Source organism: Colobus angolensis, unplaced genomic scaffold (genome assembly GCF_000951035.1).
Source record: "Colobus angolensis palliatus isolate OR3802 unplaced genomic scaffold, Cang.pa_1.0 Scaffold26, whole genome shotgun sequence".
Lineage (NCBI taxonomy): Eukaryota > Metazoa > Chordata > Mammalia > Primates > Cercopithecidae > Colobus > Colobus angolensis.
The window spans coordinates 17,565,821-17,580,096 of record NW_012115821.1 but is presented as its reverse complement, the minus strand read 5'-3'; the positions used below and the strand labels follow the sequence as shown (position 1 = coordinate 17,580,096).

The 14,276-nt window shown below is 44.2% G+C and overlaps 1 protein-coding gene across 1 annotated transcript in view; it reads left to right on the top strand.

Moving 5' to 3' along the window:
* The window catches only part of CACNA2D3 (calcium channel, voltage-dependent, alpha 2/delta subunit 3), a gene marked incomplete at its 5' end in the record, with an annotated part of 947,927 nt that overhangs the window by 714,323 nt on the left and 219,328 nt on the right, over positions 1 to 14,276 (top strand). Inside the window, one exon of the mRNA XM_011947304.1 lies at positions 5,067 to 5,141. Within this exon, the coding sequence (XP_011802694.1) occupies positions 5,067 to 5,141 (75 nt within the window). The remainder of the gene's footprint in view (positions 1 to 5,066; positions 5,142 to 14,276) is intronic.

Below are 14,276 nucleotides of genomic sequence, written 5' to 3'. Positions count from 1 at the left end.
AGGAAGAAGATCAGCTATAGAAAATTAACCAGCAGTGCTTGAAATGCAGGCATGTATGTTTTGTGCTTTTCCAAGGGTCAAGCTGGGAACCAGAGATGTAGATATGGCATAAGTTAACCTAGGGCACCCTTCCCTCTGGTTCCCATACAGAGCCTTGTGAAAGGGGTGTGTGTCAGCCAGGAACAGCCGTGGCCAAATGGGCCTCTCTCATGCAGGAGAGGAGAGCTCCAGGGAACGGAGTTCAGGTCGCACCTTGGCCTCCTGATTAACACCTTGTAAAGATGAGTCAGCTCTTGGCTCTTGGGGTTTTCCCAGAAGATAGAATTCTTTCTTTCTCCCTTAGCTTCATAGATTTTCTCACAAGCAATCAGACTTCCTGTAATTTTTATTAAGAATTCCAGACACCCCAGCAATAATTTCCAGACACCACGACCTCTGTTAACATAACGAGCCATTTTATAATTGGGTTCACTTCATTAGCCCAGTCTCTCCAGTTGGAAGGGAAGTGCCTCCTTTCCCCAGGCTGTTGGACCATGCGGCTCCTGGCCTCCAGGAGAACATGCCTCTGGTCCAGGGCTCCTTTGGCAAGCCCAAGTACTGGAAGGCCTTGTGTCTGATCTGTTCTCCATTACTCCACGGGACTGTGCATTAGAATGGATGGGAAGACTGGTTCTATTTTCGATGAAACCAAAATTAGCGATTTCATCAGTGTATTGATTTGTGGCCAAAAACTAATGCTGGATGTTGTCATATAAGCTTTTAATTATTTGAGAGACTCATCCACAGAATGTGTTGTATTCTGAGATGTGGTCAGAGCTGTCCTTCCTATGTCTACATTAGGATATAGCTATATGCCATCAACCAACACCCAAAACATTCCGATGTTATTTTCTCATAATGCTTACCTGGGGAGGATTTTAACCAGTTTCTGAATATCAGGAAGACTTTCTCAGGCACAGGCTTAAGAAGAACTGGCTGTGCATCTGCTGGAGCAAATTGGCTCCTCCTTTCCAGCTCATTTTTAATATCTAGTTGGAATTTTCAAGATTAGCTAGGTAATATTTGAATAAAATGATAAATGTCTTAAAGACACAAACTAACTGAATGCCTGCCGCGTGCCTGACTTTGTGCTAGGGACTGTAGAAGTCAAAGGTAAGTGAGGTGGCCCCTTTCCCACAAAGAGCTCATTCTGATGGAGGAAGTACTACCTCCGGTTATTTCTCTTTTCTTTTCTCTTTCTTTCTTTTCTTTCTTTTTTAGAGACAGGGTCTGGCTCTATCACCCAGGCTGGAGTACCTGTGGCGCAATCTGGGCTCACTGCAACCTCTGCCTTCCAGGTTCAAGCGATTCTCCTGTCTCAGCCTCCAGAGTATCTGGTATTACAGGCACCCACCATCATGCCTGGCTAATTTTTGTATTTTGTATTTTTTAGTAGAGATGGGGTTTCACCATGTTGGCCAGGCTGGTCTCGAACCCCTAACCTCAAGTGATCCACCCACCTCAGCCTCCCAAAGTGCTGAGATTACAGGCGTGAGCCACCACGCCTGACCACCTCCAGTTCTTTCTAGGACAAATCAGAGTAAGGAAAGAGAACTACCTAGGGTTGAGAGGCAGAAAAGTGAGTGTACCCTTTTTTTTTTTTTTTATTTTGAGCCTCATTCTTTTCCCCAGGCTGGAGTGCAATGGTGCAATCTCAGCTCACTGCAACCTCCGCCTCATGGGTTCAAGCGATTCTCCTGCCTCAGCCTCCCAACTAGCTGGGATTACAGGTGCCCACCACCATGCCTGGCTAATTTTTGTATTTTTAGTAGAGACGGAGTTTCGCCATGTTGGTCAGGCTGGTCTCGAACTCCTGACCTCAGGTGATCCACCTGCCTTGCCCTCTCAAACTGCTGGGATTACAGGCATGAGCCACTGTGCTTGGCCAAGTATAGCATTTTTAGGTGCTAGGGTAAACATAGTGATGATGGTATGGAAAGGACAAAGCAAAGTGCAGGTCAGGAGAGCCTTTTTACAAGAGATGAGCTGAGGATGAGCTTATAACTTGGGTGAGGATTAGCCACAGGGAGAGAGAAGGAGGGGTTCCTTGGGTAGCTGACACTGTGCGAGTAAAGGTCTGGCTGGGAGAAAAAATTGCAGGGGGATTGTTGCTGCCGTATGCCTTGAGTGGCAGTGAGTGAAGGGAGGCAGGGTTGGGTACTCAGGCAGGGGCCAGATCCCAGGGAGACCTGATGGACAAGCCTGTGGATCTGTCTTACACATGGAAGAGGTTGTTAGTGACTGTTACAAAGGAAAGCAACATGGTCAGAGTTACCTTTGACTTGGATCAACCTGGAGGATGGTTTTGTTGGGGTCAAACTCTGAGGCAGGAAGAGCAGTGAAGACCATTGTGGAAATTTATTGAATTAATATAATAGTGAGACAGTTGGGTAGCAGGATGGAATAGGAGCAAACCTGGAGAAAACCGCTAGTAGGATTTCATACTACTGATGCTGTAGTTTTTAACTGGGGAGTCTGTGTGGGTGGTGGTGCCGCCTACTGAGAGAGAGAGGGGGAAGAGCAGCTTTACAGAACTCCGCTGTGACTGGATGAGTCTGAGGTGTCAGAGGGATGGCCAAGAAGAGATGACCACTACTCTGTTGGATACTTGGTTTGCCACTGAAGGGAGAGACCGAGGCCAGAGCGTGGATCTGGGGAACAACAGCACAGATGTGGTCACTGCAGCTTATTGAGAGAGAGGAGAGCTAAGGCAGACAGTGGGTCCTGGGGACAGAATCTTAGGGAAAATGAGTACTTGAGGAATGGGCGAAGGACAAAGATCCTGTGAAGAGGAGGAAGCCCAGGAGTGTGGGACCTCGAAACTGAGGGAATAGTGTTGAGGAAGAGGAAGCAATGGGCTAAGAAAAGTAGGAAGATTTGAGGGAGAAAATCCTGTAGGGTTTGGCAATGAAGAGGCCCCTGGCAATCATAGAGAAGGGGATTTCCATGGCATATTTGGTGGTGGAGGGAGGGCAAAAGCAGAGTGCAGTGGGTTGAGGCATGAAGGGGCAATGAGGAAACAAAGATGGCAGTTGGTTAATGAATGCAGGACATTGGGATGGGAAGATGAGCTCAGCTTCTGCATTCTGGGGGAGGAAGCAGAGAATTTAGCTAAGCTATGTAGAATCTGCACTAAATGCAGTTTCTTTTATTGTTTCCCTACTTCCACCTTTTTCTCTTTCTTCTTTCCCTACTCATCTTCTTTCTGTCCCAACCACCCCACCATATATTTTTAACCACATGGTAGGACCTTTGCCCTCATGGAACTTACATTCTGGTAGGGGAGGCAGGCATGAAATAATCAAGTCTTGATTACTTATACTCAACCCCACAAATAATAGATTATTATAATTTTGATGAGTACTATAAAAGTACAGGCATTAAGAAGAATCCTGCCTTCTTTTGAGTATTGCTTCTCACAAACAAAACAAGAACCAAAGTAATGTATATTAGAAGGTGCTGAATACATGAGCTGACTATAAAATATTATTTGTTTTTTTTGAGTTTGAATTCCCAATCAAATACCATTTTTGTCTTGAATGGAAAAAGCCAAACTCTCAGAGTGTTTTTTTTTTTTTTTGACCCCTTCAGTCCATCTGAAACTGAAACATAATAATGGTAATTAATGCAGTGTTGACTGTCTGACATTTTTCCAGGAGACAAGATGAAAGAGATGATATACATCTCAAAGGATAGGAAATCTCTGGTTTATCTTTCACAGCATAATGAAATATACTTTTATCATTAGAGTCAAGGAGAATCTTATTAAGACTTGCTGTGCAAGGTAACTCCAGGAGAAGATGTCTGTTGCCCTTGACTACCACGTGCGTATTTGCTTTATGTAATGCAATGGAAACTTCTAATTGCCAGTGTTAAATTCTCTGAAGTTAATTTCCCATCACCTTGATGTTGAGCTAACAAGCAGACAGGGTCATTCCTGGTTTGTAAACTCTGTTGTCTGGATCGTTTAATAGTATCATATTCAAGAATGTGAGTGGCAGAGAATTTAAAGAAAATTAACAGTGGGGCTCAGAACTGTGAAATAACTCCTCAGAAAAAAAAATAGAGAATTTCTTTTTTCTTCTCCCCTTTCGCTGCACTGGCAAAACTGGGTTACATTTTCTTTCTTCAGAGAGACAGATCAGTATGGGTTTTATGCCAGAGGCCGTTTTAATACATGAATGATTTGTAGGTAAATTTATTATAGCCAATGGGTGCAGTGAACTGTGTAATAGAAATATTGTCAAAAAGCCGGGATTATTATTTAAATAAGTGCAGTGTTAAATTTGATTACATACTTTTTAAAGCTAATAAAACATTTCATTGCTCACAAACTATTTCCCATAGTCCCATTTAGTCAGAAAACATAAATTAAGTGAGGCTCTGCATAGAAAATTACCCAGGCTTTGTGTTGATGGAAGCATGCATGGAAAAGCTAGGCAACCACACAATTTGAAGACGAAAGGATATGAAAAGGGTTGCCAGGCTCCTGTGTAGGTTGGGGCATGGGGACATTTTGTATTTGAATCATTATGGAAAATGACAGCCTAGGGAAGCGCCAATTTGAGATGGCCCCTGTGGGTATGGAATTATAGGAAGTCTAGAAGTGAGGCAGCGTGGGGACCCCTCTTTCCTTATTACAGGCAGAGAGAAGACACCTCCATTGGTAAGGTTCTGTGCACTTAGACATAGGGTCTTTCCAGAAACATTAGCCACTTTCTTGTTTAAAAAAAAAAAAAAGTAATTGTTTTTGTTTTAAATAAATCAAAATAAAGCCCTTGGATGCCAATGTGGAGATGTGACATTTTAAAATTGTGCTATTTGTTGAGCTTATCCTGTGACAGGTCTTCATTTCCACCAAATGTCAAGGATCAGTGCCTTGCATTCATTTTAATGAAATATTGTGCTGATAAGGGTTATGAATGCCAAGTTTAAGCTGTAAATTACTAAATGCCGGACTGCTTTATGCTTTGTGAATTCACCAGGGAGCAAGCTAATGAAGGTTTCTTTCTTGCTTCCTCTTACAGTTAGGGATTCACGGTTATGCCTTTGCAATCACAAATAATGGATATATCCTGACGCATCCAGAACTCAGGCTGCTGGTAAGAGAAATTATGTACTTCTGCATTTCTGCTTTTATGATTTTGAAAGATTTCCTTCAATTCAACAAGGATGACACTTTGCTACAGTTTTCACTTTTCAAAAACCGTTCAATTCATAGCATTGTAAAGATCGTTATAGAGTTTATAAACTGGTATTTTGACACATAATATATAAATAACGTTGGATAAATATATTTACCATGATGCTTTTGTATATAAAGCCATATATGTCTATATGCATTTATTTATTTAGCTATCTCACATCTGCCAACATATGGAAAAAATGTTTAACTCTAGACAGCATGAAACCTATCATAATGAGTCTCTTTATGTAATACATAGACACTCATACTCCAGCTCTAGACCCGCTTACTGGAAGTCTAATTTGATACAATAAATTAGACCCAAGATCCCTGGAAATTTATTACAATGGCATTTGCCCCCAAATTACATTGCTCAAGCTCAGTGCTTCGTGGATAGAAGCTATTCAACAGCTTTTTTGTCAAATCAAAGCAGCTGAGATGTTTCTCTATTTCCTGCCTATGTCATATCCAGTAGCATTGCTTGGTAAACTGATGTGTAAGCCACTTTCTTTCTCATAGTATCATTTGTACTGTCTCTGAAGTGAGTAGGGTTAGGCCAAATCCAAAACAGCCCATGGTAGCATCAACCCACATCCATGGGCAAGGCTGCCCTTGGAGCATTGGCCATGAGTGTGCCACATGTTTGCCACTCCTGAACTAATTGCAGTGTGTTGAAAAAAGGACATCCCTTTGGGTTTGTGTGTGTGCTTATCAAATTTTTTAAAAAGATACAGAATTATAAAGAGTAATGCAGTGAACACTGTTTTTTAAAGTTAAGAAAGTATAGATCGTTTTCTTTAGCAATCAACAAACACACACGCACCTGTGTGCACACACACAAATGCATACATACCCATCCACCCCACCCATCTTTTCCCATTCATCAGAATGAGAAAGTAGCGGCATTGCCTGCTATGCAAATGTTTGTTGGCAAAGCATTGTGGGGACCAGTTCACTTCTCACTTGCATCATTGTTTAGAAACAGTTCATGTGAGAGCTCCATCATCATCCAACTTTACTCTAATCGCCTTGATATTAATGGAGTCATGACCACATCATGTGGATGCCATATGCATGCTTTAAGATGGGCCTTATGGTAATATTCAGTTTCAACAATCTTTTTATCAGAAGAGGACTGAATTAACTAGTTGGCTAATTCCAAATGTAACTCAGAATTATTGAAAAGTCTGATTGAAAAAGTGGCTGTCTTTTTAAAGACATTTAAGTCCAAAGACGTATTGAAGTTTAAAACTCTTTGCACATTACCCATCTCCAGGTTGCCCAGTTAGCATCATTTGTTGGAAGTAGGAAGAGTTACAAGTTTGTGTGACTGAGTTTGGGCTCCTAATGTGTATTTATTCCAAACTGGAAAGGAACAGAGTCAATGAAACAATCAAACGCAAATCTTCTACCAGTAAATGGATTAATTTCCTGTTTATCATTTCCTATCATTTAAAGGAAAAATGAAATGGAATCAGATGTCAGAAGTCACCAAGGTAGCATCCTTCTCTCTGTGGCAATGGAAATGATTAGCTGCCTGCCACACAGTCAACTCACAGTGTGAACTGGTCCCCACGGTGCTTTGCCAACAAACATTTGCCTAGCAGTCTTTTATATCTCCTGGCCCTGCAGCAAATGGTATTTGTAAATAGTCCATCTGATGCACTCTCCAGAGCTGTGGCCACTGAGAGGGCAGCTGAAAGGCTCTTGGAAAAGCAGACCAACCCCGTCAATGCTGTTCACCTCCTAAGAGTACAGATACTTGTAAACACATGCCATTGCTGTTCTTCTGTTGACACATCAAAAGTGGTAGTGGTTGCTAGGGTGAAAAGTGGTGGTGGTTGCTAGGATTTCAGCCATGCCATACGTGGGGTGGCCCAAACAAATGCCCCATATTCTATTTATGAGAACCCAAACCATATGAACCATGTTGCAGTTGATCTGTGACAAAAACATAAGGAATGATCAGACCAGTTGGTCATCTGTCCCATTCATCTATCTCTCACATTGAGGCTATCAGATACTTAGAAGAAGTTTAGGGTGATACCAACCATTAAGCATTACATGAATTAGCCCATCTGAATGTGGTCAATAAGTGTATGTTGACTCTGACTTGAGTTCTGCATTTTCCTTCTGAGCAGAAGATGCAGCAAAGTGGGAGGGACTCAATTCCAGCATCACACTGTGAAGCTCAACTCCTAGTCCCGCTACATCCACACTGTGTGACTTCGGGCAAGTCACACAGGCTCTCTGAGCTGCACTTTTCTTTTGTAATCCTGCCATAACCATAGTGCATAGATCATAGCTTGTTGTCAGAGTAAATGAGATAATGCAAGCAAAGGACCTGGTGCAGAAAAGCAGGCCCCAGGATATCTCAGAGGCAGTAGTGGTTATCTGGACATCTTGTTTGTGTTTGTTTTCTATTGTTCTGTCCTCAGCTTCTGTAAAGGTTGGAAGAATATGGTGGTAATGGATGCTTAAAGCGGTAACCTAAAGAATACTTTTTGATTATTCAGGTTATTCAGGTTTTTGTGATAGACATTGGGAAGGGATCGTGTACATACACTCTCAGTTTCTTTTTGGTTCTATGGCAAGCTTGGCCAACTGTGGTCTAGAAGACAAGCAGACATCTTGTACTAGAGGTTCAATGTGAGTCCTACCATGTGAAGAAACCAAGGTTGTTTGTTTGTTTTAAAGGTAACAATAAGAATAATACTAGCAGCCATAGTAGCTAAAGAATGAGAGTCAGCCGGCATGAATATCTGTGGCTCTGGCGTGCACAAGTTCTTTGTTCACCTCTGTTTTGTTCACTTATCCCTGCTTTCCCCTTCTCCTTCCTTAACCACCAGCCCCCTCAGCACAGAGTAGGGACTCAGTAGATGAATAAGTGGAGGGATCCTCTAAAACCAGTTTCATTTTTACTTACTTTGGGTTCTTCTGGAGGGTGTAAATGACTTGTGAACTTACCCTGGAAATCCAGTGTCTTCATGGGGCATAAATCCACCCTGGCCAGCGCTCTCAGGCATGGCTAGGAACAGCCAGCTGCTAGCAGCCTCTCTAACTAGCTCAGGCAGGGAACCTGCATTCAAACTCCCTTTGTCTCCTCCCAAGCCCAGCCATCTAATCGAATCCTTATTACAAATGGACAATCCCCTTAGTTCTGGCCAAGGCCACCAGATTAGCACGGTGGGTGTGAGTGTGGGGGTTGTGGCCAGCATGGGAAGGACAACGAGCCGATTTAAAATAACTCCTATTCCCTCTCCATCTGCCGTGGAGTTTGTTTCGGCCCCTCCAGCCAGAGGAAAGAGGTGGGTTTCTCTGAAGCACGATACCAATATTTTTCTAATTTGTCCTATAAAATCTTTCCCCTGAATTTAATGTTTGGCTTGATTTTATCCGGTATTTTCTTTAATCTTGTGTGATTTGGGTGTGAATCATGAAGTGTCTCCAAGAACAGCTCAGACATAGGGGCCTTACTCAGCAGACTCACTTTGGTTTAACTGGCAAAGCTTGCTGAAGCAATGCTTCTCTGCAGTCTCTGGGCTCTCCTTAGTCCTCCAAGTCCTCCAAGGGTTTCTCAACCTCTCTGTCCTCGCTACCAGTTTATGAATTCCTGATAGATTAACTGATGTTGGTTCAGCAAGCATTGCCCTTATGCCTGGTGTGGCTCAGTCCTGTGTTAGACTGAAGACTGATAAAGTAACCTTCAAAGGGGCCGGGGGGCTGCAGCATGAATGGGGACAGACACCTGTTCTCAAGGTGGGGAATGGAATAACAGCACAGCAAGAGTGATTAAATGCTTTTGATCCTGGGAAATGCTTTTTGAGTTGTGATGATGCCCCTGGAATGTTTGTTTGTTTGATCGTTACCACTCGTTAAACATTCAGGTATGGTTAAGACTAGATTTTGTTTTCTTGCTTTTTATAATTCCTTTGTATTTGAGAGCTTTATGAGTTTTTCTTAGAATGTGGAGCCCTGAATAGATCTCCTTTTCTTTTGCCCAACAGCAGATTGGGTTGAGATTTTGGTCATCCATCTGTCTCTACCTTTTACAATAAAGGGACAACTAAATTGATTTCCTTCTCCCAGAGAGGAGGTCTGGAATGTAGACCTGGTCAGACCCACAGGAGAACACAAAGGAGGTTCCCTTTCAGCAGCTGCAGCAATGGCAGGGTTCCACTGAGGAGTCTTGGGCAGGCAGGATTTAGGACTCATTTCCATGAAGCCTGCATTGAAATTGGCCAAAAGCTGTTTGTTCTGTGTCTGCAAACCCAGGAGATGGGGAAGGATGCTGTAGAGTTTTCATTCTGGAAGAAAATCTGCCAGTCACATGGGTCACATATGTGGGAGTAGATGAGATGGGAAGTAAAAATGATGGAGAGAAATTCACGTTCATTCCTTCAGAATACTCTGGATGTTCACTCTGTTGTAGACTTGAGCAAGCTGCTCAGAGAGGTCACAGTGTGCCCTGCCTCAAATAACTCGAATAGGATAGATAAGATATGTGTATCAGTAACTGTGGACAGTAGAGAAGAGGCGCTTTTGATTTGTTTGTTGTTGGTGGTATTAGTATATTTTTCTAACATTCACTGATTCCTTTTTATGGAACAGGAACAATTCTAAGTGTTTCACATGTGTTAATGCTTTTGATCACTGACTAATTGAATAGCAAGCCTAGGATACTATGTGCCTTGGAAAGGCCTAGAGGCTTAAGGGAAGGATGAAGGGAGGGGAGGTCCAGGTGGGAGATCCATCTAGCAGCAGCCTGGAGTTGAAGTGAGGATAACTGTGAGTACTGGGCTGAGCAGCTGGGCTTCCCTAAGACAAAGGTAGATATCCCCATGTTACAGACAGGAAGCTGAGGCACTGAGTCATTGAGTCATAAGGTGACGTCTCCCAAATCACATAGCTAGAAAGTACCAGAACCCGGACCCTTAACCCCAGTCAGTTTAGATGTACTAACTTCACTCTGCTGTGTGGGTTCTTCAGGAAATGGGAGGCAGAGTGGTTGGAGGGTGGGAATGACTGGGATGCCTGGTCTCTGCAGCCATATGGACCAATACCAAGATAATCATGGGGCGATGACTGTCAGAATCTGTCTAGACTTAACACTGTCCAGTAGGAATATAATGTGAGCCACAAACAGGAGCTGCCTGTATAATTTCAAATTTTCTAGGTGCCACATCTAAAAGAATACAAAAGAAACAAGTGAAATTAAATTTAAGAATATATTTTATTTATCCTAGCATATCCACAATATCAACATTTCAATATATCATCAATATAGACATTATTAATGTGATATTTTACATTCTTTTCATGGTAATCTTTGACATCTGATGTGTATCCCACATGGCACATCTCAATTCAGACAAACCACATTGCAGGTCCTCAAGACCCACCTGTGGCTGTGGCCCCCATAAGGTACAGCACAGGTCTACAATGTGACCGGACATTTTGGACCCTTCTAGATAAAATGGATTATAGGACCTCCTCTTTCCTTAAAGTGGGTTAGAGCAGGTTCTACTGCCACCACCAGCCTTCACTGTGCCATCCTGGAAGTCTGGGCCAACTTCCAGAGTCAGTGGCCAGTTAGCCTCCTCTGCTGTGGCCACCACCCCTCCCTCCCAGGCTGTAGCCTCTCCAGCATCCAGGAGTGGCAGTGGGAGGTTGCCCAGAATTCAAGGGGCCTTGACTTGATTGCCAGGGCAGATGAGCTCCATAGTTTGGCCTGGAAACTCTGGCTATTCTAGCCGTGTAGGTTCACCCCTAAGCCATCTAGACTTCCGCAGACAAACTGTCACGTAAGCCAGTGGGTGGAAAGCAGTAGCCACACTGGGTGAACCTGAGCACTTAGGTCATCTAAATCAGAATATGTTGATGCCAAAGCCATTTCTGTTGTTCTGGAAAACTCAGATGAACTCTTGAACAAGTTTAAATTTTACAGATAACTGCATCATCTTCCTAACCCAAGAGTCCTCGCACCCCCTCTGGAATTTGATATTGCTGTTTCCACCACCAGCTCTCCACAGCCTGGGTTCCAGCATGGCAGTAGCCTTTCCCTGTGTCACTCTGGACTGTCCTTGCCCCATTCCAAACATGGATTCTGCTTCTTTGATCTTGTGGATGCCTGGGCAGTTCACATTTGCTAATGCGCATTGGTTATAGATGGGCCGTCATGGAAGGTTATTAAATCCATGGATTGATACATGGACATGCTAATCAGTGTAAATGTTCTCACACTTTAGTCCTCTTGTATGGAACTAACTGGACATCCCCCATGGACACATGTGAATATGTGTTAAATGCTAACTAGACAGTGCATATCAAATGTCAGTTTAAATAAGGGTTTAAAAAGGTAGGAGCACTTCTAGAATCCTTATCTGAGTCCAACTGACTTAGTTCGAGCAGTGGGCCATGGGAAGAGATTCTGTATAATTCCAAAGAATTTAGATATGAAATTCAAATGGAATTTTTCTTAACTATGCAATTCCACAACTGAGGAAATAGCAGGTCCTTTCGTCCATTCCTCAGAAACCCCAAGCTCCTTCCTGCTCCAAATTCTTGTGCCCAACTCTTCTTTACCTGAAATCTTGTTCCAGGTACACCTGTTACTGGCATTTTCTCGTTGTCTGCTTCTTAGCTCCATGTCACCTCAGAGAAGCATCCCTACACCCACCCAGAGGAGCCATACTCCTCCTCCATCACGTCCTCCACTTTAGTTGTCTTGAACCTCTTACCACTCTTGGAAAACGTCTATTGTTTAACTTCTCCCCTGTGGTCCTTTGTGAAGAGTTGGGACTTTGCTACTACTCAAAGAGGGTAGTCAGTAAATATTTGGTGAATGATCTGCAGGATGTTTGACCGATACTGATGATTAGATGTCTGAGTACCAGTTTCTTACAATAAATGAGAAGAGCAGGTGACACGTGTTCATTCACCAAACATTTGTTGAGTCCTTGCTACGTGGAGTGCAGAAACAGAACTGTGGTTAGTTAAGCTCCCTTTTTTTCTCACCCCTCCCTATCCCCTCCTGCTTTTCTGCAAGCATTCATCAGAAGTGCTTGAGTCCAGCACTGTGCTAGCTAATGGAGACAGAAGCAGGTAGAAGGAGTCTCGGCCCACAAGCTCATCACACAAAGCAAGGGTTCCCCGGTGGTAAGAGGGACCAAGAAGAACTATGGGCTCACAGACCAAGTGTCTGCTTTTGCTTAGAGGAAGGGTGTCCTGAGATGCAGGAGGGCTTCCCAGAGGAGATGGAGGAGGACTGTACTCAGCAGACACCCTACACTCTCTCCAGAATCACTGACCTCAGGCTAGACCAGGCATGACTTTCTCTCTCTCATCTCAGGACCACGCATTCTGCCGGCCACAGCCTATGGGGGTGGGGGGATGGGGAGTTGGGCCTAGCATTATTCACAGAACTTTCGGTGGTCCCCAAATGCAGGGATCTGTTGCCAGCCTCCTGGACCCCCGCTCTCAGGCTGCTGCTGAACTGAAAGAGACTGCCCAGTAGGTGGCGCGCGGGCACCGCCGAGTACCCGGTCCCCACGCACAGCCAGCCCCTGCCAGCGCACATTCTCAGAACGGAGCCCGGGTAACTGCAACCTAGGCATGGTCTGAGTCCATTTCGTTTAGTTTCAAAGAAAGAATTAACAGAGGCTTAGTAAGTGTATCTGCTCAGAGGAGGGCGTTCTCTGAGAAAAAATAAACAAGACTGTGTGACCCCATGTAGCGAGCCTGTTCTTTTGGAAATACATCATTTGGTTTAAAAAAAAGAAAGAAAAAGAAAAGAGAGCCTTGTGTGCTTTCTTCCTGATGGAATTGGTGAGGGCACCGTCCGCACTGCCTGGTCTGAACACAATTGGCCGCGTTGCAGCGTTGAGGGGAAGGCTTACACCTGGTGACCCTGGGGGTGGAGAAGTCAGCGGGTACCTGGGTTTCTGTTGGGTGGGAGCTATGCCCTTTCTGCAAACCTCGAAAAGTCAAACCCACAACTCTTGTGACTAGGTGTGTGCTTGGACACTCAAGGATCGATGGGGTTTGGAATCAATTCCACAGGTTTTTTTTTTTTTTTTTTTTACGGACAGTGTGCTTATGAATCCCCTCTGGGTGCCAGGCACCACAGCACCCAGGTGACCAGGAATCACGACACTGCCCTCACCACGGATCTCAGGCCAGGCCCTGTGCCAAGAACCCTGGGTGCCTTGCCTGGGTCAGTTCTCATTGCCTCGTGCATGGAGTGCTCACCACAGAGGGGTTGACTGTACATGAAGATGCTCTATATATGATTTTAAAAATTAAATTAATAAATACATATTTGGAGGGCAAAGAAGATATTCCCTGATGCTTAGGCCAAGGAATGTGTCAATCAGAAAGTAAATTCGGGTCAGTCTTCAGAAGAAAAACCAAGAAAACAGCTGTAGATAATTACCCACCTCTGTACACCCATGGATCTTCTGGGTCCCTCTTGCCAGCAAGGAACTCCTGCTTTGTAGGACAATGTAATTTCTTCATAAAATTAAACTTATTCAACTGAAAGAATGTCCCTGAATGCTGAAGCTGTGTCCTCAGGTTCTTTGAAAAAATGCCAGGTTGGGCTATAGAGCCTCCATCAACCTCTCCAGACAACATCCCCCTGGCTCCAGGACACCCACCTGTATGGAACCCAGCAGCGGCCCCTCTGCTCCGGGCTGTGACTCTGGAGTCTGCCGAGTGGGGGGCACTCACAGGAAATGGAGAGAGGGAAGGGGAGTCAGGCTGTATGTTTACTCTTGTGTCCTCCAGAACTAGCTGCATCCCGTCTAAAGCCACATAAGCCTTCTCTCTGGGCTCCAGCACCTGCTTCTCCCTCTGGTCCTTCATGCAGACGGGTGGGAGTGCCCCGCTGTTTCTAACTTCAGGGTGCTGCACCATTTCCTGTTGTTTCCTACACCCTGCCCAGGCCTTTCCAAGCGCCTCTTTACTAAACCCTCCTTAATTCGCCAGCTCGTGTATACCACGTGCTTCCTGCTGTGGCCCTGAGTGATACGAAGGTGAGAATACATGGAAG